Source organism: Lithobates pipiens, unplaced genomic scaffold, assembly GCF_037356315.1.
Source record: "Lithobates pipiens isolate NorthernLeopardFrog02 unplaced genomic scaffold, aLitPip1_a1.2 Scaffold_25, whole genome shotgun sequence".
Classification (NCBI taxonomy): domain Eukaryota; kingdom Metazoa; phylum Chordata; class Amphibia; order Anura; family Ranidae; genus Lithobates; species Lithobates pipiens.
Genome location: NW_027507787.1, coordinates 62829761 through 62853711, shown reverse-complemented (window position 1 = coordinate 62853711; position 23951 = coordinate 62829761). Strand labels below are relative to the sequence as shown.

At 41.1% G+C, this 23951-nt stretch overlaps 1 protein-coding gene across 3 annotated transcripts; it reads right to left on the bottom strand.

The window, feature by feature from the left end:
• Window positions 1-2541: 2541 nt before the first annotated feature.
• Window positions 2542-23438, bottom strand: FAM241B (family with sequence similarity 241 member B). Of its 3 annotated transcripts, XR_013262751.1 has the most exons (4): window positions 23328-23433; window positions 6251-6371; window positions 3528-5234; window positions 2542-3461 (listed from the first exon to the last, which is right to left on the bottom strand). XR_013262751.1 is itself a non-coding variant. In XM_077454560.1 (3 exons), exons 2-3 carry the CDS (start codon window positions 6341-6343, stop codon window positions 4974-4976), a joined length of 354 nt encoding a protein of 117 aa, XP_077310686.1. In that variant the 5' UTR covers window positions 6344-6371; window positions 23418-23438; the 3' UTR covers window positions 2542-4973. The 3 variants fall into 3 exon arrangements, 2 of the variants coding, with proteins under 2 accessions (XP_077310686.1, XP_077310685.1); XM_077454560.1 differs by having other exon boundaries at window positions 2542-5234; window positions 23418-23438; XM_077454559.1 differs by having other exon boundaries at window positions 2542-5234.
• Window positions 23439-23951: the final 513 nt, after the last annotated feature.

The following is a 23951-nucleotide window of genomic DNA, read 5'->3' as shown; positions in this document are numbered from 1 at the left end:
TCCATGCCCATCTGTGCCACCCACCCATGCCAATCCGTGCCAGCTATCAGTGCCAATTTGTGCCACCTATCTGTGCCCATCCGTGTCGCCCATCAGTGCCGCCTATCAGTGCCACATATCAGTGTCCATCAATGCCACCTTATCAGTGCCACATCATCTGTGCCCATCAGTGCTGCCTTATCAGTGCCCATCAGTGTAGCCCCATCAGTGAAGGAGAAAACTTACTTATTTACAAAGTTTTGAAACAAACAAAAAAAAACATTTTTTTTCAAAATTTGCCGTATTTTTTTATTTGTAGCGCAAAAAATAAAAACCGTAGAGGTGATCAAATACCACCAAAAGAAAGCTCTATTTGTGGGAAAAAAATGATAAAAATTTCACTTGGGTACAGTGTAGCATGACCGCACAATTGTCATTCAAAGTGCAACAGCGCTGAAAGCTCAAAATTGGTCTGGGCAGGAAGGTGTTTAAGTACCCGGTATTGAAGTGGTTAAGAATGCATACTTGAATAAAATGACAGTGCCAAAGTATTCACCCCCTTGGCATTTTTCGAGTTTTGCTGCCTTGGATTGTTTGAGGATTTACATCATTTAATTTACAGAACACGCCCAAAACTTTGAAGATTTTTTTATTGTGAAGCAAATAACAAATAGGACAAAATAACTGAAAAAGTCAATGTCCATAACTATTCACCCCCCTAAAGTCAATACTTTGCAGAGCCACCTTTTGCGGATGTCACAGCTTCAAGTCGCTTTGGATAAGTTCTTTATGAGCTTGCCACATCTTACCACTGGGATTTTTGCCCATTCCTCTTTGCAAAACTGCTCCAGCTCCTTCATGTTGGATGGTTTGTGCTTGTGAACAACAGATTTTCGATTGGATTGAGGTCTGGGCTTTGACTAGGCCATTCCATTCCATGTTTCCCCTTAAACCACTCAAGTGTCGCTTTAGCAGTGTGTTTGGGGTCATTGTCCTGCTAGAAGGTGAACTTCTGCCCTATCCTCAAATCACACAAAGTTGTAGAGGTTTTGCTCAAGAATATCCCTGCATTTAGCACCATCCATCTCATCTTTCCCTCAACTCCGACCAGTTTCCCAGTCCCAACTGCTGAAAAACATCTCCACAACATAATGGTGCCACCACCATGTTTCACTGTGGGGATGGTGTTCTTTGGGTGATGTGATGTGTTGGTTTTGCGCCAGACATAGCGTTTTCTTTGATGGCCAAAAAGTTCAATTGTAGTCTCTTCAGACCAGAGCACCTTCCTTCATACATTTTGGGAGTCTTCCACGCGCCTTTTCGCAAACTCAATACGTGCCATTTTGTTTTTTGCTGAAAGTAATGGCTTTCTTCTGGCCACTCTGCCATAAAGCCCAACTCTATGGAGCATACGGCTTATTGTCGTCCTATGTACAGATACTCCAGTCTCTGCTGTGGAACTCTGCAGCTCCTCCAGGGTTACCTTAGGTCTTTGTGCTGCCTTTCTGATTAATGCCCTCCTTGCCCAGGCTGTGGGTTTCGATATGCAGCCGTTCTCTTGGCAGGTTTGCTGTTGTGCCATGTTCTTTACATTTGGTTATGATAGATTTGATGATGCACGTAGGGATCATCAAAGATTTGGATATTTTTTATAACCTAATGCTGACTTGTACTTAATAACATTGCCCCTTACCTGTTTGGAGAGTTCCTCAGTCTTCATGGCAATGTTTGGTTAGTGGTGCCTGTTGCTTAGGTGTTGCAGCCTCTTGGGCCTTTCAAAAAGGTGTGTACATGTAATGACAGATCATGAGACACTTAGGGCCGGTTCACACAGCGATGCGATGCGAGGCGACACGGCTCGCCTCGCTCCCGCAAGTCGCCCCCGTTCAGTACTATGGAACCGTTCTGAGAGGAGCAACTCGAGTCGCTCCGACTCAGAAAAAAGGTTCCTGTACTACTTCTGGGCGACTTCGGGGGCGACTTGCATTGACTTCTATACAGAAGTCCTCTGCAAGTCGCCGCTGAGATCCCCGCAGGTCGCGGCGAGGCAAGTCGGAGACGCCTCGCTGTGTGAACCGGCCCTTAGATTGCACACAGGTGGACATCTCACTAATTATGTGACTTCTGAAGGTAATTGGTTGCACCCGACCTTTTTATGGGCTTTATAACAAAGGGGGTGAATACATACACACATTCCAATTATCACAGTTTTTTTTTTTTTTCTGAAAAAGAGTTTTATGTATATATTTTTCTAGTTTTACGTCACCAACTTAGACTATTGTGTTCTGATCCATCACATATAATTCAGATTTAAAAAAAACATTGAACTAAAGTCTAAAATGTAACAAAATAGGTAAAAAGCCAAGGGAGGGTGAATACTTTTGAAAGGCACTGCAGCTTTTTCAAATCAGAGTTTGGAGTCACTTTAGGCTCGGTTAAAAAAATTTGTACTTGAACCGGTGAACAGAACCGCACTGGACCCTTGACCGCATATCTGTGAACCCAGTCTTAAGCAGTGCAGGATAACCCATTAAACAAACAAGCCACACAGATGTACTTGGCCAATGTCCAAAACCATGTTTATTTGAATAAGAAACACACACACACGGAATGGTTTATTTAGCTGCTGTACAAAACATTAAATACAGCCTTACCGTAATATAGAAAATAGAAGAAATAAGACATAATCTGCTAGTGAAAATGTATTGCTTAACATGTTATTCTGAAGAAGTGTGTCTATGGCAAATAGCAACCCAGTAAAATTCAACGGTTATTGTATATACTAGGGGTCTTAGCACAAAAGCTTAGATCTTACAGTCTGCTCAAAGCAGCACAGCTACTTTCCTTATTTTCATGGGGAAAAAAATAAAAATCACTATAGGAATACTGCAGTGCTGTGAGATCAGAACACCAGATAGCCATCTTCAAAGCATTTAACCATCTACTCAGATGTCCCCTTTACTTTATATGACAGGAAGAATGTCCTGACATTTAAAGTAAAGCTGCCATCAGAGCAAAAGGCTGCTAATGTTTACCAATGTGTCTAACTTCATAACAGCTGAGTCACAAACACCAGGCAAATATGCAGCAATTTAATCAGAGAAAGTCAGGATTCCAGTGGTAGCTTAAATGCTTACAAGTTTCTCTCATGACAGGTGTAATTTAAACCTTTATTGGTGTCCAAACTACATAATGTCAGATGCACCAGGAGGCAGGGGGTGGAAGGTTCCTCAATCCCCCACTGTGGCAGAGTAGAAGGTGGCAATAAATGTAGTTCTACTGCTATTTAAAGTGGTGTTGCCACCAAAAAAATAAAGTGTTTAAAATTCTTTAAAAAAAAAAAAAAAAAATATAATAATAATAATAATAATAATAGGAAAAAAAAATAAAAAAATGTTTTACTCACCTCTAAATACCTGTGGCTAGGGGGGGTCACTCGTAGTCTGCCTTCTTCCTTGCCCGGGCTGGTGACATCACTTCCCCTTGCGCCGCACAGTCATCTGGGACCTGTCACGTCTCCCAGATGACTGTGCGGCGCATCACGGCGCCTTGCGCCGCTCACGCATGAGCAAGGGGGTGCCCGGCTGTGAAGCCACAGCCAGGTGCCCACAGTACAAATGACGGCGCTGTGAGCTTCCTTCCCCCGCATCGCTGGACCCTGGGACAGGTAAGTGTCCGATTATTAGTCAGCAGCTGCAGTATTTGTAGCTGCTGGCTTTTTTTTTTTTTTAAGGGGCACTTTAAGTTTATATATGCAAGTCATAATTGCCCAAACAAAATTTATAAAATTTGGTCCAACTGGATAGATGCCAGGGGTCAAGGCTTGGGCTGAGTTAAGTTCCTCTATGATGCCTGATTGGCAGGCTTGGCTGCTGCCTTCAGTGATGGAAAAATGTAAAGGCACAGGATGGAAAATCTTTCTCAAACAAATACATTTCCAACAGTGAATGTGATTTTCAATCAGGAAATACATTTACTCCAAAATCAAATGTACAAAGCAAAAGTTCTTTGAAGATTTTAGAATTAGCATTGGTCAAATCCACCTCAGCCACTTACAATGTGGCCCTACTGTCTTACCCCAGTTCACACTTTGTTATGTAAGCTCTGTTAAAGTGGTTCTAAAGCCCAAATATGTTTTACCCTTGTGCATTACCTGCATTACGGATAAATATGATCCACAAGTTGCGCCCCCCCCCAAATACTTACCCAAGTCCTGCATCGAGCCAACTCTGTGCTTCTCTCTCTACTCTGTCACCGGCTCAGAGATAGCAGTGGGGGGGGGGGGGAATCAAGCTGTACTGTGTGTGTCTATAGATGCACACTGTCTGGCTCGGAAGTGAACCTGCAAGTGCGCCACCACAGAAAGCAGCTTCCTATGGGGGCACACAGAAAAGAAAAAGGAGTGGAAAAAGCCAACGGGGGACTCCATCAGAGGAGGTTGGAGGGCCCTCCGCAATACTACTGCACAGAACAGGTAAATAGAACAGGTTTCTTTAAAAAAAAAAATAATAAATAATAATAATTGTATAGCCTTAACACCTGTCTCAGTAAGCTGCGTTTTCCATGACCTTTCATAGTAAATATATATATATTATATATCAGGTCTAAAAATTACAGACCTGGAATACAAAAGATCTTCCTTTTATGCAATTTAGTAATAAGTGCATGCAGTTGTTCGCTTCAATTAATTATTTTAGCATACAAATATACAATAGTGAAAGTAGAAACATATTTAGGAAGTAAATAAGAAAAATTTGATAGCATAGCTAAAAAGGCTTCTGCTCCAGTCAAGTCCAAATTTACTTCACTGTTGACCATTTGAGAATTTGGTCCAAAAGGAAGCTGGATACATTTGCTGATATCCATTAGGCAAGTATGGTCATAAAATTTGGCTCCTCTGCTGAACTTCTCCAATAAGCACGATCATAAAAATTCACAAATTCATTCTGTTCATCTGTCTTCCTGTTTCATTTCCCAGAATCCCATGTGTGTAGTTATCGCTGGCTGAGGTGGGATACAATATATATTAAGCCTATAAGGAGCAAGCCACGAACACCCATCATTAGAATAAGAAATAGGATGAGAATGGACATGACTGGCTCTACCACCTGGTTTCCAAGATTCCAGCGTGGGAATCCCATGTTCACCAATTGCTGATTAAAGTCAGTAAAAGGAGAGCGTCCCTCCCGTCTTTCCTCATCTTGTGGAGCTTGTTGTGGTCCTGGTCCAGTATTTCCCATCATGTTAAAAAATCCCTGTAAGCATAGGAAATTATATAAACTACAGGAAACGCTGAATGAAGACACAGCAAATCAAACCATAGGAACATTTATGTCAAAAAGCGATTTGTTAATTGTTTTCATATTTGCACTGAATTTATATATTACATCCCTAAAAAGACATTTCAATAAGACAAAATTATATCCCAACATTTTGTGTAAAGGAAGTTATTGGGGCTCTGGAGAAAGGTAGACACTGGAAAGGAAGAGAAAAATGCAACCAATCAACATCCTCTTTTAAGTTCCTAGTCTGCACTATCAAATACAAAAGACACAATGGGGGTTATTTACTAAAACTGGAGGGTGCAACATTGCATAGAATCAGCTTCCATGCTTCTTTGCCAAAGCTTAATTGAACAAGCTGAAGTTAGAAGCCAATTGGCTACCATGCACGGCTGTCCGATTGGCTACCATATTGTAAGTGCTCCAGTATTAGTATATCAACCCAATATGACAGGCTTTGGGTGTAAACGCACAATTGATTTTGTAAAAAGAGTACATTTTAAGCAAAGTACATGATTTTCAGGGTGGAATAGTATTTACATATATGTACCCTTCAGCCCCGTTCACATCTAGCCTTTTGGGACCGTGGGCGAAATGGCCACTATTCTAAAATCGTACTGCAATTTTGGCAAAACACAGCACACATGTTTGGGTGCCATTCATTTTCAATGGCACCTAAACAGGATGTGATTTTACCTGATAAATCACACTGTATTTGCAGAAAAACTGCATTGCGCAAAGCACGTTAAAAAAAAAAAAAGCAGTAGCTTCTTTTGGGGAACAAGCTTCATGCGGCAAAACCATTGAAAATGAATGGCACCCAAACACGGGTGCTGCATTTCGCCAGCATTGCAGTGCAATTTGGAATTGCAGCGACCTCAAATTGGAGGTGAACGGGGCCTATATAATCTTCTATTCTATTCATTTTAGGTTTTAGCAGTTACTCTTTTGTATAGAAAATAAGTGCAAATGCAACAAAATGGACTCACCTGGCGAGGGTTATTATCTCTACGTTGCGCACTTGCCCTTACTCGGGGGTCGTCATCTTGAACGATCTCCCCATTTGCCAAGATTCTCACCATTTTGAAATGACTATGAACTTTCTTTGACCTACAGGAAACATACAAAATTACCAGAATAAACAATAAACTGTAGTAAGAAAAAACATCCTTGCATAAGCTAATAGTGTACAATTTGCAGCTCAATTGTTCGTTCAATTGCTCCAACCCATTCTAATTCAGATTACTTGAAATGCTGTACTGTGCATGCTTGTCAACGGAATACATTTCATAAATGGAGCCAAGCCATCAGACGGTTCCAAATCAGTGGTCATGCTATCAGACAAGTTTTTTTGGTTGGATATACAACACAGAAAAACTAGATATACAATCTATGTGTGACAGCTCTGTGTAATCATTATTTTATATATTACATCACCCTCTCTAACATTTACATTATGGTATGATTTTTACTGTGTAAATTTAAAGATACAGAGCCCCACGGGCATTGCTAGGTCTACAAAAGATCTGGGGCTAGAGCCCATAGCAGCGTAGTAAAGAAAATCATACGCTTGGGCGGGCATACTCATGTATATACAGTAATATGTGTGTGTGTGTGTGTGTGTGTGTGTATATATCCTCAGAGAGCCCCCCCCCCCTTGCACCAGGATCCCCAGAGAGCCTCCCCCTTGCACCAGGGTCCCCAGAGAGCCTCCCCCTTGCACCAGGGTCCCCAGAGAGCCTCCCCCTTGCACCAGGGTCCCCAGAGAGCCCCCCTTAAAAATCAGGGCCCCCAGAGAGCCTCCCCCTTGCATCAGGGCCCCCAGAGAGCTCCCCGCTTACATGAAGGACCCCAGAGAGCCTCCCTCCCCTTGGGGACCACTGCAGATACACTGGGCTATAGCCCCAAAAGCCACCTCCTAGCGACGCCACTGCAGAGCCCCAAAATACCAACCCATTGGCTGCAAACTGACATGTTTGCAATGCTTCAAAATGGGTTAAAAACAAAATCTCCTATTGGACCAATATGATTACAATGCAGATGTGTCATACACCCCCCCCCCCCCCCCCCCATGATATCTTACAATATGGTAAAAATTTACTGTGGAAAATGAAAAACTGTTTACGTTTTGACCAAAATGCCATTTAGTTTTAGTCATATGAATTGTTTTAGTTTTAGTCAACTAAATAACATAAGGCGGCCTGAAACCCGGGCACCCGACTCCAAACCTGGGTGTCCGAGTAAAACCTCGCTCATTACATTTTATTTAGGTAAATCTACTATAGCTTTAGTCAACTAAAATATTATGTTATTTAGTCGAATAAAACAATTCAGGTGACTAAAATATAACTAAAATTAAATGGCATTTTAGTCAAAACAAAAAGGATATCAAAATTAACTCTGGTATAGAAAAATTTAAAAAAATAAATGAATAAATAAAAAAAAAAAAAAAAAAAAAAAGGCAAGAAAAACACAGCGTACTGAAAAATTTTCATAGCAGTAATTCAGCCAGTTCTACAGAAATTCAACAGATAGAATAAGTTCAGCCATATCATCCCTGAACAATCCACTCCCCCCTAAGGGGCTATAAGAGCCCTTTCACAAACACAGCGCAGGGGTGTCTGCGGTTTACTGTTTTAGAGGCACTTTTCGGCCGCTGTCGGAGCACTTTTAACCACCCTAGCGCCCGAATAAGGGGTTAAAAGCGCCCGCAAAGAACCACTGCCCATTGAGTTCAGGAGTAGTGTATAAACTGCTCCTAAAGCGCCTCAAAGAAGCTGCTTACAGGACTTTTTTGTCTTTCTGCCAGAGCAGTGCCACAGTATGAAAGCACTCGGGTTTCACACTGGAATTTTTGAATTGAAGTTCTGAAAAACGCCTCCAGTGTGAAAGGGGCCTAAAACCAATCAGACGTATGCACGAAGGGGTGTAAATGTAAATATATTGCTCCAATGGGAGATTTTATTTTTTAAGTATTTATAACTTTAAAAAGTGTTTCTTTTATAACCAATGGGTTGGTATTTGGGGCTCTGTATCTTTAAATTTCCACAGTAAAATCATACCGTATTGTAAGAGATCATGGGGGGGGGGGGGGGTACAAGACACATATGCATTGTATACGAATTGGTCCAATGGGAGATTTTGTTTTTAACCTTTAACCTCCCTAGCGGTAATCCCGAGTCTGGCTCGGGTTGGGAATTTACTAGCAGGAGCGGTAACCCCGAGCCAGACTCGGGATCGCACCGCTGGATGCAGGGAGGACACAGGGAGAGTTACTCACCTTGTCCCCTGGATCCAGCGATGTCCTCCGCGCTGTGTGATCGAGCTGTCCTCCGCTCGATTCACAGTGCCAAATGGCGCCGAGCTCCGTTCCCTGCGGCGTTACGGCGCACGGGAGCGGAGAACGGCGGCAAATTCAAAAAAGTAAAAAAAGACACAAAACACACACAGCACTGTAATCTTACAGATTACAGTACTGTATTATAAAAAATACACACCCCCTTTGTCCCTAGTGGTCTGTGCAGTGCCCTGCATGCACTTTTATATTATAAATACTGTTTTTTCTGCCTGAAATTTGGAGATTGTCCATAGCAACCAAAAAGTGTCCCTTTTTCAGTGTTTTAGGATTTGATTACATTATTGAATAATTTTTATTATTCTTTATTATATTATAAACTTTATCATACCCGGGATGTCTGCTAGACTCTGGTTTGAAGAGATTTAAGAGCGTTATTCCTAAAAAATTACAGGACTACAAAATAAAACGCCAGATTTCCATGCAAAATAATTGTACCGCTTTCAGCACCTAATTCCAGACTGAATCATAACGCCAGGAAGGTTAATTTAGTAGTGCAAAAATGTTAGTTTGTAACCAAGTTCATATTTGCGGCTCTGTATCTTTAAACACTTCAGCCCTGGAAAGATTTGCCACATTAATGACCAAAGCATTTTTTGCAATACGGCACTACGTCGCTTTAAGCGGTCGTGCAACATTGTACCCAAACAAAATTGACGTCCTTTTTTTCCCCCGCAAATAGAGCTTTCTTTTGGTGGTATCTGATCACCTCTGCATTTTTTATTTTTTGCACTCTAAACAAACTGTTAGGAAATTCCCTTGTGATCAGTAAAAAAACATCAGGTGTTCTTGAGAAGCAGACAATTTATTTCTGATGTGGCCCACAACAGGGAGACATGCTTACAGGACGAAAGCTGAAGAAAAAGTCTCAACAAAAGAAAGTGTTCCGCCCTCACATATCCCACAAGAATAACATCTCTGTGCTTCTATTGGCTGAGGAAAACATAAATTAAGTTGTCATGGTACGAACTAGTACCTTTATTCAATGAGCTTATGTTTTCCTGTACATTCTTAGGCTATCATATTTAGTTAAATCTAATGATTCTACAACTTACTATGGAGTTAATTAGGACAAAACAATACAATGAGTTAATACAATAATGTGCTCAGAAGTAAGTTTTTTAACAAATCAGTCTCAGGATTATTGTTTTTCTAATAGTCACACAATAAACATTTAAAACTTTTCTAACATTCCCTCCTCTTTGTGTGACTATTTTATCTCCACACATTTCGATGATAGTCCCTGTGTTATACACTTTCGGACTGTATGTCATTAAGTTGAGCTTCAATGTCCACATAGGTATCCTCAGAGGTAGAGAGGGTTTGATACATTGTTCTTGAGACTGCAATGAGTTTTTGTGAAAGTCCTCGAATACAGGGAATGCAGCAGCATCCGCAAGTGACCAAAACGGCCAAAGCCACAGCGATTGAGATCAAACATGATGTGATAAATCCAGTCCATTTACCGAACCATCCTTCAAGCCAAGTTGTGAATGGATCATTAATACCTGAGTTTTCCGCCAATTCATTCGATAGCGCAGTCAGTCCTTCCAAGGCTCTGGTCACGGTCCCTCCAGGAGCTGTATTGTTGGGGACAAATGTACAACACATGCTACCAAACATTTTGCATACCCCTCCTCTTTCAGCTAAGACCATATCTAAAGCCATTTGGTTCTGCCAGGCCATTAGAGATGTGGGGGCCAACTGTTTTGCTAGGCCCTTCACAGCATCCCTAGTATAGTTTACAAATCGTTGTTGGTTATAATATATATAATTAATCCAGTCAACATTTTTATCTATAGTCACCCACCAGAGAAGAGACTCAAACCCAGCTGTCACCTGATTCCTGGCTTTAAACTCGTCCGGCACCCCGCGAGGAACCCCAATCTCATCTATGTAGATCTGAGAGTCAAATGACCCCAAGGGAGAGGTGTCCCTACGATACTGTCGGTGACTCTTAGTCCACGGGTATTCTGACAGGATTCTCAGGGGCATAGCCAGCTGGACCATAGCGCAATCCCCTTGGGCATTGGCTGGTAGTCTAGCTCGCAGTTTCTTATCCCCACACATCCACCAGACATCAGCTCTCTGAATGTCATGTTCAACCCAGTCACCGTTGTCCGTGTTAATCCTCTCCACACAGTAGTCATCAGGTAGTGACCCAAGATCCACCGCGCTACGGTTCCCTGGGAGTGCAAAACAAGTAAAGTTGCCTGGATAAGCGGTAACCGCTGGAGGTATCTGAGGTCTCTGTACTGGGGGAAACAACAAACTCAATGTGTGACAAGTAGAATTTGCTTCAGGTTTATAGCTCTTATTATACAATTGCAACATACATTTTAAACCTTCTGGATCTGTATTGTGATCTAGAGGAAAAGGAACTGTTGCTAAATGTGGTCTGGCTCCGGCACAAACTAAACAGTTTTCCTTTTTCAGAGTTCTAACCGTGTACCTCAACCATTCTAACCACTCATTTTTTTCTTGGTAGCCCGTCTCCAAAGCTATGGCATCTTCTATTGTTAGGTTAGTGAATCTTATAGTTTTACTCAGAACTTCTATTTTAGTATGGCCTTCTTCTTTCCCTTCTGAGTCTACTTTTTCCTGTTGTTTAATTTTATTAGGTAGTAATATCTCAAGGAAAAATATTCCTGAGGGGTCAGTTCCTACTATTTGTGCAGGGGGAGTTGGCCGCTTTTGTGATTACGAGTCTCTCCTTTATAGTCCACAGGGCCGGATCCCATGCTTGACATCCTGCCTTATTCCAGAGCCAGCAGATATATTTATCTGCCCATAGAAGTCCTCTAGCCCCAGTTGTATTCCCACAATCTGCAATCTGACAGAAATCTACCAGTATAGTGCTAGTTATTCCCTCTATAAAGGTTAGATTTATTGCTTTTCCTGTTCTTTCCCAATCCAAAAGTTCCTCTACTCTTCCATAGCGCCTACCCCCTCTTATGGATGCCTCTCCTAGAGTCACCAGTAACCCAAGGATAATTACTGTCCCTTTCATCCTAACCAGCTACAGAGTTCCAGCGGATAGGATAGGGGAGTTGGAAGGGGAGGGAGACTTCACCGGTTTGAGACAAGTCCCACCTTGTGTGAGACCTCCCTTTGTAGCCGGACTTTCTGGACCTCTTGTAGCCAACTGGCCCTACTCTGCCTGTAAAACGTTTTTACAATGGGACTGGTGAATCCAGGTAGACCTCTCTGCAATCCTTATCACAGTAGGGGTAGTTAAAAGGACTTTGAAAGGACCATCCCACCTTGGGGAGTACCACTGCTTTTTTCTTATTACTTTTTATTGAGACCCCAATCTCCCACATGCACCTTTTCATCTTCTTTTGGGGGTGTGATATACATACTGGTCACAGCTACTAGTAGGCAATACATCCAATTATTTTTACCTATTTCTTCCATAACTTTTCTCAGTTTGCTTTTTAGAATGCCATTATGTCTTTCTACCAATCCAGCTGATTGGGGATGATAGGCACAATGGTATTTCCCTTTAATTCTCATCACTTCTGTCAAATGTTGTATATTTTTTAATTACAAAATGGGGTCCATTATCACTGTAAATCCTTTCAGGGATTCCAAATCTAGGAATAATATCTCTTAGTAATGCTTTGGCTGCAGTCTGTGCATCTGCACTTCCTGTCGGGAATATCTCCACCCATTTGGTCAGGGTGCCTGGGTACCAAACAATATTTCTTCCTTTCACATTTGTCTAATTCAATAAAATCCATGCAAATGTGTTGGAATGGATATTGTGGTGTAGGGAACTTCCCTTTCTGTGGTCTTATACCTCCCTGAGCATTGTGTCTTGCACATATAAGACATTGAGAGCAAAAAGTTTTTTTTTTTTTTTATAATTTGTGAATCCATAGGCTGTACATACTTTATTTAACATCTCAGTCATCCCCCTGTTTGACACATGCGTTACTCCATGTGTCAATACTGCTGCATACCTAAATAAAGATTTTGGTAATACCGGTTTCCCTTCAGGTGATGTGTAAATATCATCAATTATTGTGCAACCCTTTGTTTTCCAATATTGTTTTCCCCAGGGGGGGCATTTTGCTGCATATCAGTAAGGACTGTATGATCTATCACTATGATTTCTCATCATTATTTTATGTGCAGCTTCATCTGCCCTTTTATTTCCCTTTGAGATGGGGTCCGTATATTTTGTGTGTGCTTGACATTTACAGATTGCAAGCTTTTTTGGTAACTGTATTGCATCTAGGAGTTCTAAAATGAAGTCTGTATGTGAAATTGGTTTACCACTGGAGGTGACCATCCCCCTGTTTTTCCATTGTTGTGCAAAAACATGCACTGTTGAAAAGGCATATTGACTGTCAGTGTATATGGTTACAGATTTTCCTTCTGACAGTATACATGCTCTTGTCAGTACTACAAGTTCTGCAACTTGTGCTGAATAATGTTTTGGTAGTGGCCCCGCTTCCAAAATCTCATCCTGTGTCACTACTGCATATCCTGTTGCATTTGTGCCATCTGGATTTTTCTTACTAGAACCATCAACAAAAAGTATCATGTCAGGGTTAGATAATGGTACATCTTTCAGATCACTTCGTGGCAGTACCTTTTCAGCGATGGCAACAGTGCAGTCATGTTTATACCCATCAGTAGGAAGTAGTAGCGTGGATGGGTTTAATGTAGTACACCTCTGTATTGTTAAGTGAGGTTGTGTCAAGAGTATTGTCATACAGGAAAGGTGTCGTGCTGGGCTCAAATGTGATATCTTTTGCTGTAACAGGATAACAAACACTGCATGTGGTACCTTTTCAGTTAGTAAAGTTGAATAAAGACACCAGTCCATCCGGTTCAGCCTGAGTGAGTGTCTAGCCTCTACCCCTGTACACCCACATCGTTCTCCACCCCCAAGGATCCAACGTCCCCATTCATATACCAGGGCCAAACCGGGACAGAAGCCAATCAACCCACCTGCATGTCCCCGGAGTGCGGGAGGAAACCAGAGCACCCGGAGGAAATCCACACAGGCACAGGGAGTACATGCAAACTCCAGGCAGGCAGCGTCATGATTAGGATTCGAACCAGTGACCCCCTTCACTGCTAGGCGAGAGTGCTAACCACTACACCGCTGATGCTACCAGTGCTTGTACACAGGGTGGAAGTACTCTCGTTGCACTGTCTATTTCTGTAGAGTAATCCTTCCTCTATGAGACCCCTCTGGTTCTGCCTCAGCAGTGTACTCTTCTGCATCCTCCTCCCTTTCATCACCTTGCATAAGAACCTTTAATTTCACATTCTTTTTTGCTTTCGCTTTCAAATACTTCTCAGAATGCTTAGCATATTGTAAAACATCTAAAACTGATGCAGTTCGGTAAGTAACCATGTTTTAAACAATGTAATCCTTATGATCCTGTTTCAATCCACTTAAAAAAGCAATCTTTAGCTGTTGCTAATATGCACTATACACATCCTCAGCTTCGGGGAGCCCGGAGAGCACTCTAAAAATCTCTCGTAATTTATTTAGGTAGTCACTGACACTTTCTTTGTCTTCTTGTACTGTCATATTTATTTTTATTTTTTGCGAATCAGTCCGTTATACCCATCTAAGCTGGCATCTGTTCAGTAGGGCAGTCAACCTGTTTCCTAAGTCTGGGCTTTCTGGAAGCAATGGATCCCCCCATCCATGTGCATTTGCTGGGGCGCAGGGGTCCCAATCCCCCTTTACCGAAGCCCAATCTGACCCTAATACTCTCCTCAGGGCTCTCTCTACTTCCACCCCATTCAATTTATAACTGTTCCGTAATCCCTCTATGTTTTCAATAAATTCAGTTGGACCTAATTTTGGATGTTTTATGTGTTCTGTAGCCTTTTGTATATCACTGTCAGTCCATGGTCGAAAAACAGTCATAGTCAAGGGATATGGCTGGCCCAGTGCATCATTCTGTCCTCCCCTTGGGTTTGGGACCTCTATCAAGGGGTATTCCTCACCGTCCTCCACACCATACCTAATAGGAGGTTTACTTAGTCTCTTGGCTCCTGCTGGGGCACCCAGTGCATGAGTTATGGCGTCAGTTAATGTTTCAAGGATCGATCTGTTCATCTCCAGGACTGAACTACTGTCTGGAGAGATTGAGGAAGTGGAATTGGGGTTTTGTTCAGAGGCGGTTCCTTTGATGGGTGGATGTCACAGGGAAGGTGTTACTCTGGGCAGTTACTTGCACCTGAGGGGGAGGACCACCATAGGGAGGTGGTCTCTGGGTACAGCAGATGAGATCATCCTCTTTGTCCACTAGGGGCAATTGGGCTTGGCATTTTTCCTTTGTCCTTTGTCCTTCTACCCTAATTTTAGCATGCTGAAGCCAATACGCCGCCATTTTTAACCTATACTTTTTTTTGAACTTTGCCTTTTGACTTTATAAATGTACCCAAATATAAACAGCATTGCATCATTAACACTTCACAGTTAAAAGTCTATGAATTCTAAAAATAACTCCAATCCAATATAAATATTTACTTTAAGACTATTTTTCAAACTCTTTTTCCCACCAAAAGTCCTAATATTTTCACAGATGCACAAATTAACCTCTGTCAGGCAATCTGCATTTTCTTGTTTCTGAGAAACAACTTCTTGACCTTCGTAGCAATGAAAAAATCCTCAGCCTTTTTTTTTTTTCCATTTCTTTTCACATTCATCAAGCCACCTGATAATTCTACAACATTCTATTTACTCCAAAATGGCATCTACCTTCTTTTTCTGTTATGCTAAGTTTCAATATATACAATATAACCCTTCTGTATTGTCATAGCTAATCAAGGGTTAACTTTACAACTTCTTAAAGAAAACCTCCTTCCATGAGGGGAGGGGGAGTGCAGTGCTTAGGGGAAGAATGTTTTCTTATCTGCTTAGAAATATGCAGCACAAAAACCATGTCAATACAAGAGAAAAAAAACAACAACCCATTCCCACACTATCGAGAGAATCAGAAAGGGTTAAACATAAACAAAGATAAAGTAAACACACACAGAAGAAAATTAGCCTTGCGATCTTAGATCACTTAACTAAACAGCGCTTAAAATAGTCAGGCAATTAACCTCTGACATTCGGTATACCTCAAATCTTTTTGTTATCTGTCCGGACAGCGGGCGACGTAATTTTTTACCTTAGACAACGTCCCCAAGTGTCTCTGTCTACGAGCACTGGATCATCTAGATATTATACGATCAATACCAATGTCGGCAATTACAACACATTAAACCAGAAGCAAGAGAAAGAGAAGAAAAGACTCAGAAAGAATTAAGAATAATTTAAATTATCTTACCTCTCAAACACCTGGACTGGATCACACAAGGTTCGGAAACAGACAGTGGAATTCAGATCTATGGCCCCGCCCCTTTTTCACCAAATAACATTGATTGGGGGGACTTGTAAGGTTCGGTGAGCTTCAAAGTCCAATACTCACCGAAGTGTTGTCGGGCCATCTAATCTGAAAACCAGCGTGTTGCTCCCGGCTCGAAAGACCAAAAATGTTAGGAAATTCCCTTGTGATCAGTAAAAAAACATCAGGTGTTCTTGAGAAGCAGACAATTTATTTCTGATGTGGCCCACAACAGGGAGACATGCTTACAGGACGAAAGCTGAAGAAAAAGTCTCAACAAAAGAAAGTGTTCCGCCCTCACATATCCCACAAGAATAACATCTCTGTGCTTCTATTGGCTGAGGAAAACATAAATTAAGTTGTCATGGTACGAACTAGTACCTTTATTCAATGAGCTTATGTTTTCCTGTACATTCTTAGGCTATCATATTTAGTTAAATCTAATGATTCTACAACTTACTATGGAGTTAATTAGGACAAAACAATACAATGAGTTAATACAATAATGTGCTCAGAAGTAAGTTTTTTAACAAATCAGTCTCAGGATTATTGTTTTTCTAATAGTCACACAATAAACATTTAAAACTTTTCTAACACAAACTTTATGCTATAATACATATCCCAAAAAATATATGTATAAAAAAAAAAATGTATTCATCAGTTAAGCCGATAGCTATGGTTCTAAAAAATTTTTATAAAAATTGTAATAGTTGTACATTAAATTGTTTGCGCAGAACTTATCGCGTCTACAAACTACAGGATTGATTTAGGGACTTTAATTTGTTTTTAATGCTTTTACTGGTAATGGTGGTGATCTGAGATTTTTTAGCAGGGCTGCAACATTGCGGCAGACAAATCTGACCCCAAATTACACTTTTTGGGGACCGGTGACATTATTACATTGATCGGTCCTATAAAAAATACACTGATCAAAGTAAAAATTACACTGGCAGGGAAGGGGTTAACACTAGGGGGTGATCAAGGGGTTAAGTGTGTTCCTTCAGCATGTTATAACTGTAGGAGGGGATGGGCTTACTGAAACATGACAGAGATCACTGTTCCCGATCACTGGGAACAGAAGATCTGTCATGTCACTAGGCAGAACAGGGAAATGCCTAGTTTAGTTTTAGGTGTCCGCTATCCTTTTACGGACTGACGTAAAAGGTGTGTCAGTTTGTGAAGCAGAGCCGACCTGCCGACGTATATCGGCGTGAGCCAGTCGGCAAGTGGTTAAATTTCCACAGTACAATCATACCATATTGTAAGATATTATAGAGGGGGGAGTGTATGACACATTTGCATTGTAAACATATTGGTCCAATGGGAGATTTTATTTCTGACCCAATTTGAAGTACTACAAAAATGTCAATATGTGCCAATGGGTTGATATTTGGGGCTCTGTATATTTATATGTCCACAGTAAAATCATACCGTATTGCATTGTAAATGTATTGGTCCAATGGGAGATTTTGTTTAAAGCCCATTTAGAAGTAGTGCAAAAATGTCAGTTTGTAGCCAATGGGTTCATATTTGGGGTTCTGTATCTTTAAATTTGCACAGTAAAAATCATACCTATTGTAACTATTAGAGAGGGTGATGTATGTGTGACAACTCATTATGTTATATCTAGTTTTTCTGTGTTGGATATTTAAACATGTCTGATGGCAAGACCACTGATTTTGAACGGTCTGATGGCTTCACTCCAGTCATTTCATACAGCAAGGTTATCAAGTGTCCCACAACAGTGTACACAACCTTAGATACAGAAGACAAAACTACTCCAAAAAACAAATAGTATTTTAAACGGAGTACTTTTTCTGCAAAACATCTAAATTAAATATACATCTATACAGTTGCTATAAACGTATTTACAGTAAACAGAAGACCACTAGTATGATTGAATTACACCAAAGTCCGTAGGACCTTACGTCTAAAGCTAGCATCTGCTGATGCTGCCACGTCTACATGATAAAAATTTGTAAAAGTGGACCAAAGACAAGGTAGCAGTTGGCATACTTGAGAGATGGATGCCTGGAACACAAAGGCGCAAGAAACACTTGCTACCCTGGTGGAATGAGCAATGAAATGGAAGCGAATATTGTGTCTTTTTGGGGAAAACCCTAATGCCCCATACACATGATCAGAAATTCCGTCAGAAAAAACTCCACTCAAGCTTGCCTTGCATACACACGTTCATACACAAAAGTTCTCAGAAACTTTTGACTGTCAAGAACGCGGTGACATACAACACTCCAACGAGCCGAGAAAATTAAGTTCAATGCTTCCGAGCATGCGTTGAATTGTTTCCGAGCATGTGTGATTTTTACAGACTAACGCATTTTCAGATAGGAACTTTTTCCGACCTGCTCTCAATCTTTTGCTGGCTTGAATTCTGCCAGTAAAAGTCCGATGGAGCATACACAGTCGGAATTTCTGACCAAAATATCATATCTGACTTTAGCTGGTAGAATTTCTGATCATAAGACAAGATTTGGGGAATCCTTCTACATACAAGTTAGTTACACTGTAAGCCAGAGACCCCGTTTGATAGTCTACCTATTTTTGGTATTTCTGTTCCTGGTTTTATGCTGGCTCTCCTGGCCAACCAAGGTGCTTGGTCACGAGCAGCACCTCAGACTTTCTGGTTTTAATACTTCTGGTACCAAGGTTATTATAAATAGCCCTTTCTTGGCAAGAGGAAACCAGATAAAGCTACAAAGAGCAGTCACATCCAGTGCGAAAGGGGTCTTTTTTTTTTTTTTAAATATAATTTTTATTAGAATTTAACAAATATTACAAATAACATTGCAGTACAGTAGTATCAAAATACAGACATTCGTTATCTTGCCGGTGTCGGACTTAGCCCAGTGTAGATCAAAGTACAAGGCTAAATGTGCAGATATTCAAAATACAGGCAATTAATAGTAATAGAAATGTTATCTTGTTGCCAAGTTATCTGAAGGGACATTGGAGCTTCCCCCTTGGACACCCCTCACGGGATGAATGCGAAAGGGGTCTTCAACAGTTGAAAAGAACTACGGGACAACAAATCTAAATGCTTGGCAGATGCAGCCCTTCTAGGACAGGGGAATCCAAAGTGAAACTGAAAAAAAAATAGACAAAGAGGAAGACGCAAACACCTAGTACATTACCGAAAAATGTATTGAGGCGAATAGAAACGTAATCATAAATACTCAGAAAGGTACAACTTGTAAAAGCCAATGAACCACAAGATGCCATACAGTGCAGGATACACGTACTCCAATGACACCCCGCTGGGGTGTCAAGCTGACATGTTTCAGGGGTGCACCCGCTTCCTCACAGCTAAAAACTCTCCTAGTCATTATGGCTCACCTCCACCATCACAGGAGTGAGCTCTTTCTCTGATTTAACCTCCCTGGCGGTATAATTATGTCAGATTTTTGAATCTCAAAACAGTAACAATGTTTTGCATAGAAATTTGGCGTTTTATATTGTATTGTTTTATATTGTAGGCCTGTAATTCTTTGTAATAACACACCTAAATCTGTTCAAACAAGAGTCTAGTAGACATCCCAGATATGAAAAAGTTTGAAACGCAAAATAATAAAATGACAACATAATAAATAACTATAAAAAAAATAATATAATAAAAGTAATTTCCCCACTAATCACTCAATTCTGCAAGTGTTCTAGTTTACTAGCTGGTCTAAAACCACTTTTGTCGTAAAGGGACACTTTTTTGTTACTATGAACAATCTCAAGTTTCCAGGCAGAAAGAACTAGGGCTGCAACTAACGATTATTTTCATAATCGATTAGTTGGCCGATTATTGTTTCGATTAATCGGTTAATAACCTTAAAAAAAAAAAAAAAAGTGGGTCAAATTGACGTTCATTTTCAACCACAGTGACGGGAAAATTTGGAAATAGAAAACTTCTTGTTCAAAGGAATTTTCAGACAGTGGATATGGTTTTTGTTCAGAAATTAAGTGAAAATTTCAAACAAAATTCTTTCATTCAGCGAATGTACAAAGATTTTTCATCTGAATATTCTCACCTGAAAATTGATCCGTGAGGCCAGCATAAGGCTCGGTGCACACCTAGGCAGTTTTTGCTTTTGATCTGTTTCTGCAGTGCTTTTTGCTGTGCGTTTTGATTTTTGCGCACGTGATTTTACTGCAATTTGCGTTTTTTGCATTTTTAAAATAAAAATTTTGGGCAGATTAAAAAACACAAATTGCTGCAAAAACGCAGTACATTCTTTTCTGCAGCTTCTCCATTGAAGTATATTGAACCAAAAAAGCACCGCTTTGCGTTAAAAGTCCCTGACCCTTTCCAAATATGCAGGAAACCATGTAAATGAACTGTAGTGCATTTCTGCAAAAAGCACCAATAAACACGTAGATGTGAACCAGGCCTAAGACGTTTAGTAACATAATAGGGTTAAAAAGAAAAAAAAAAAAATTAGCCCTTTATAGTACAAAAAAGCAGATAATCACTACTGGAAGGGGTTAATTTTTTTTTACTGTAGAACAGTGAAAGTAATATTTACAGTAGTGATTATATTTTTGTACTATAAAGGGCTCATTTTAGTTATTTTTTTAACCCCATTATGTTACTGGCCGATTAATCGATTATGAAAATGGTAATCGATTAATTTCATAATCGATTAATCGATTAGTTGTTTCAGCCCTAGAAAGAACAGTATAAATATATATATATATATATATATATATATATATATATATATATATATATATATATATATATATATATATATATATATATATATATATATATATATATATCTGCATGCAGGCCACTGGACAAAGCATCAGGGACAAAAAGTAGGTGAGGTTATTTTAACTTAAAGAGGAGGTCTGCCCACCCCATGAAAAAATAAAAAAAAGTCAGCAGCTAGAAATACTGCAGCTGCTGACTTTTAATATATGGACACTTACCTGCCCAGGGAGCCTGGAATGTTGGTTTCTGCCGCTGCCATTGCTGGTAAAGGAACCCGGCAGTGAAGCCTCATGGCTTCACAGCCAGTTCCCTATTGCACATACGTGAAGCACACTGTGCTTTATAATTGGCCTGGCAGCGAGGAAGGAGGAGGGAGCCAAACTTTCGAGAGACAGTACTGCGGCCCCATCTCCCAAAGTGGGGAAAGGGACCTGTCAAAAACAGGTCCCCGTTCTCCCGTCCCTTCTGAAAGTTGAAAAAACGTGGCACCGGAGGGGGATAGGAGACCAACAAGCGGAGGTCCCACTTTTGGCTGGAACTCCGCTTTAAGGCCCGATTTACACCTATGCATTTTTAGTGCTTTTTGCATTTTACAGATTCGCACTACAGTCCATTTAACATTGTTTCCGACGTTCTGTAGTGTGAATCTGGAAAATGCACTAAAAATGCATAGGTGTGAATCAGGCCTTAATCAGAGCTGCATAGTTTCTTTTAGCGACCACCCTATAGCTGTTTTACTACTACAGGGTGAATGCTTTTCGCAGGATCGTGTGTGTGCATAATACATATATATATATAAAATTTTTGATCGCCCCTGTTTAACCCCTTTCAAGCCAGTGCCATTAGTACAGTGCATATGTTTAGCGCTGATCACTGTATTAGTGTCACTGGTTCCCTCAAAAGTGTCAGTTAGTGTCTGATTGTCCGCCGTAATATCGCAGTTCCCACAATAAGTCGCTGATCGTTGCCATCACTAGTAAACAAAAAAAAAATCCCATAGTTTGTAGACACTATAACTTTTGCACAAACCAATCAATATACACCGATTGAGATTTTTTTTTTTTTTTTTTTTAATAAAATATATGTAGCATGTTGGCATATTTTATGTATTGGATATGTTTTATAGCAGAGAGTATGAAATGTTTTTTCTTTTCAAAAGTGTGTTTTTTTTGTTTATAGCGCAAAAGATAAAAGACGCAGAGGTGATCAAATACCACCAAAAGAAGATTCTATTTGTGGGCAAAAAAAGAGAACATCAATTTTATTTGGGTACAGTGCTGCAATATGTGCAATTGTCAAAGTAACGCAGTGCAGTATCGCGAAAGAATGGCCTGGTCATGAAAGAGCTAAATCTTCCGGAGGTCAAGTGGTTTATCTAGACACCCCTTACCTATATGGGCAGTTGTTATGGTAAAGGTGAACCTTTTAAGGCTTGGTTCACATATATGCAAATTGGATGCTTTTTTTTTTAAACCCCATCCAATTCGCATACCGCATGAATCGGATCGGCTTTCAAAAGATCCGCTTCACATATGTGTGCACCGGACTGCCACATCGAAACCAGCCTGAACAGCTGGGGGGGGGGGGGGGGTCGTAGGTGTCAGGAAGAGGATCCACATGCATGTAGATGTTAGCAATGAATGTTTTCATAACTACAGTGGAAAATAAATAGAAAATCAGATGGTGAATGCAGACAGCGGAGCACTTTGGAGGTATGTGAATGGGCCTGCACCATACAACAGCACTGCATCCAGGTCCGCATTGTACGTCTGGGTATATGAGCCCTTAGACCCCTTTTCACACTGGGGCGTTTTTCAGGCGCTTTAGCGTTAAAAAAAAGTGCCCGTAAAACGCCTGAAAGAAGCCTCATCTGCAATCCCAATGTGAAAGCCCGAGTGCTTTCACACTGAGACCCCTTTCACACTATGGCGTTTTTCAGGTTCTTTAGTGTTAAAATAAGCGCCTGAAAGAAGCCTCATCTGCAATCCCAATGTGAAAGCCTGAGTGCTTTCTCACTGAGGCGCTGCGCTGGTAGGGCGTCAAAAAAAGTCCTGCAAGCAGCTTCTTTGAAGCGCCTTTGGAGCAGTGAATACACTGATCCTAAAGCGCCCCTTCCCATTTAAATCAATGGGAAGCGCCTGCAAAGCGCTTTTGGCAGCAGCGCTTTGTGGGTGCTTATAACCCTTTATTTGGCCACTAGTAGTGATCAAAAGCGACTCAATAGCGCTCGAAAAACGCTGGTAAAGCGCTGTTAGTTTAAGCATCGTTTTTCGGGCACTGACAGCGTGAAAGGGCTCTTAAAGCACTCAGGCTTTCACATTGGGATTGCAGATTAGGCTTCTTTCAAGTGCTTTACAGGCACTTTTTTTAACGCTAAAGCGCCTGAAAAACACCCCAGCATGAAAGGGGTCTTATTGTTCAATAAGCTTAGCCAATGGTTGGAAAGCTCATCCTAAACTGGGATGATATTGCATGGTCTATGCATGCTCCATATGCTGTAAAGAAGTCAGAGCTGCTGTGTCATGTCTGCCTGCAGGCTATGTGTACACATTGTGTGCAGTCACCACATACAGCCATGCTCCCTTCTCCTGTCACCACACACACACATAATATAATCTTACCAGGCCCAGCTCTGCGGCCTTCTCCAGCCCTGTCTGTCCCTGACTGCCTCCTACACACAGGAAGTGACTAGTCGCTGGAAAAGCTCTTACCGCTAGTGCTCAGTGCTGCTCTCTCCCGGCCACAGGAACACGCTGCTTTTGTCAGTTTGTCAGTAATAAATATTTTGTTATTAAAGTTTTTTCGAAGAAGATGCAGAAGGGGCGGCGCTATTAGTGGTGTACTGAGGAGAAATGTGTGAGGAGGATAGATGGACGTGCTGCTGTGAGAGAAATCCCCACCTCCGGGAAAGGGGGGTTCTGTCAGTTTTCAGCCAACGGTGCCTTTTTTTTCCAATGCTGATTCGGCTCTGTCAGCTAATATTGTGTTGAGAGAACTTACACATGTACAATTCAGGTATTATAGCGCTGGAGTACCCCCCACCCCCCCCCCCCGTTCCCTCACACCCGAGCCATGAAGTGTGTGACTGGCTACTGAGTCGCTTAGCGAGTCTTTCCCGCATGGTGTACTCATTCGCGGCCACTAGATGGCGCTGTTGTGTTACTGCATCCTCAATGACAGAATGAGGCCAGCATCACCGTGCGAGGTCTGACCAGGGAATTCATTCTATACTACAACTTACAGGA

Coding starts and splice junctions, on each gene's coding strand:
- FAM241B (XM_077454560.1), bottom strand. CDS start 6,343: ATGGTGAGAATCTTGGCAAATGGGGAGATCGTTCAAGATGACGACCCC. Junction 5,235..6,250: donor GAGATAATAACCCTCGCCAG/GTGAGTCCATTT, acceptor CTATGCTTACAG/GGATTTTTTAACATGATGGG.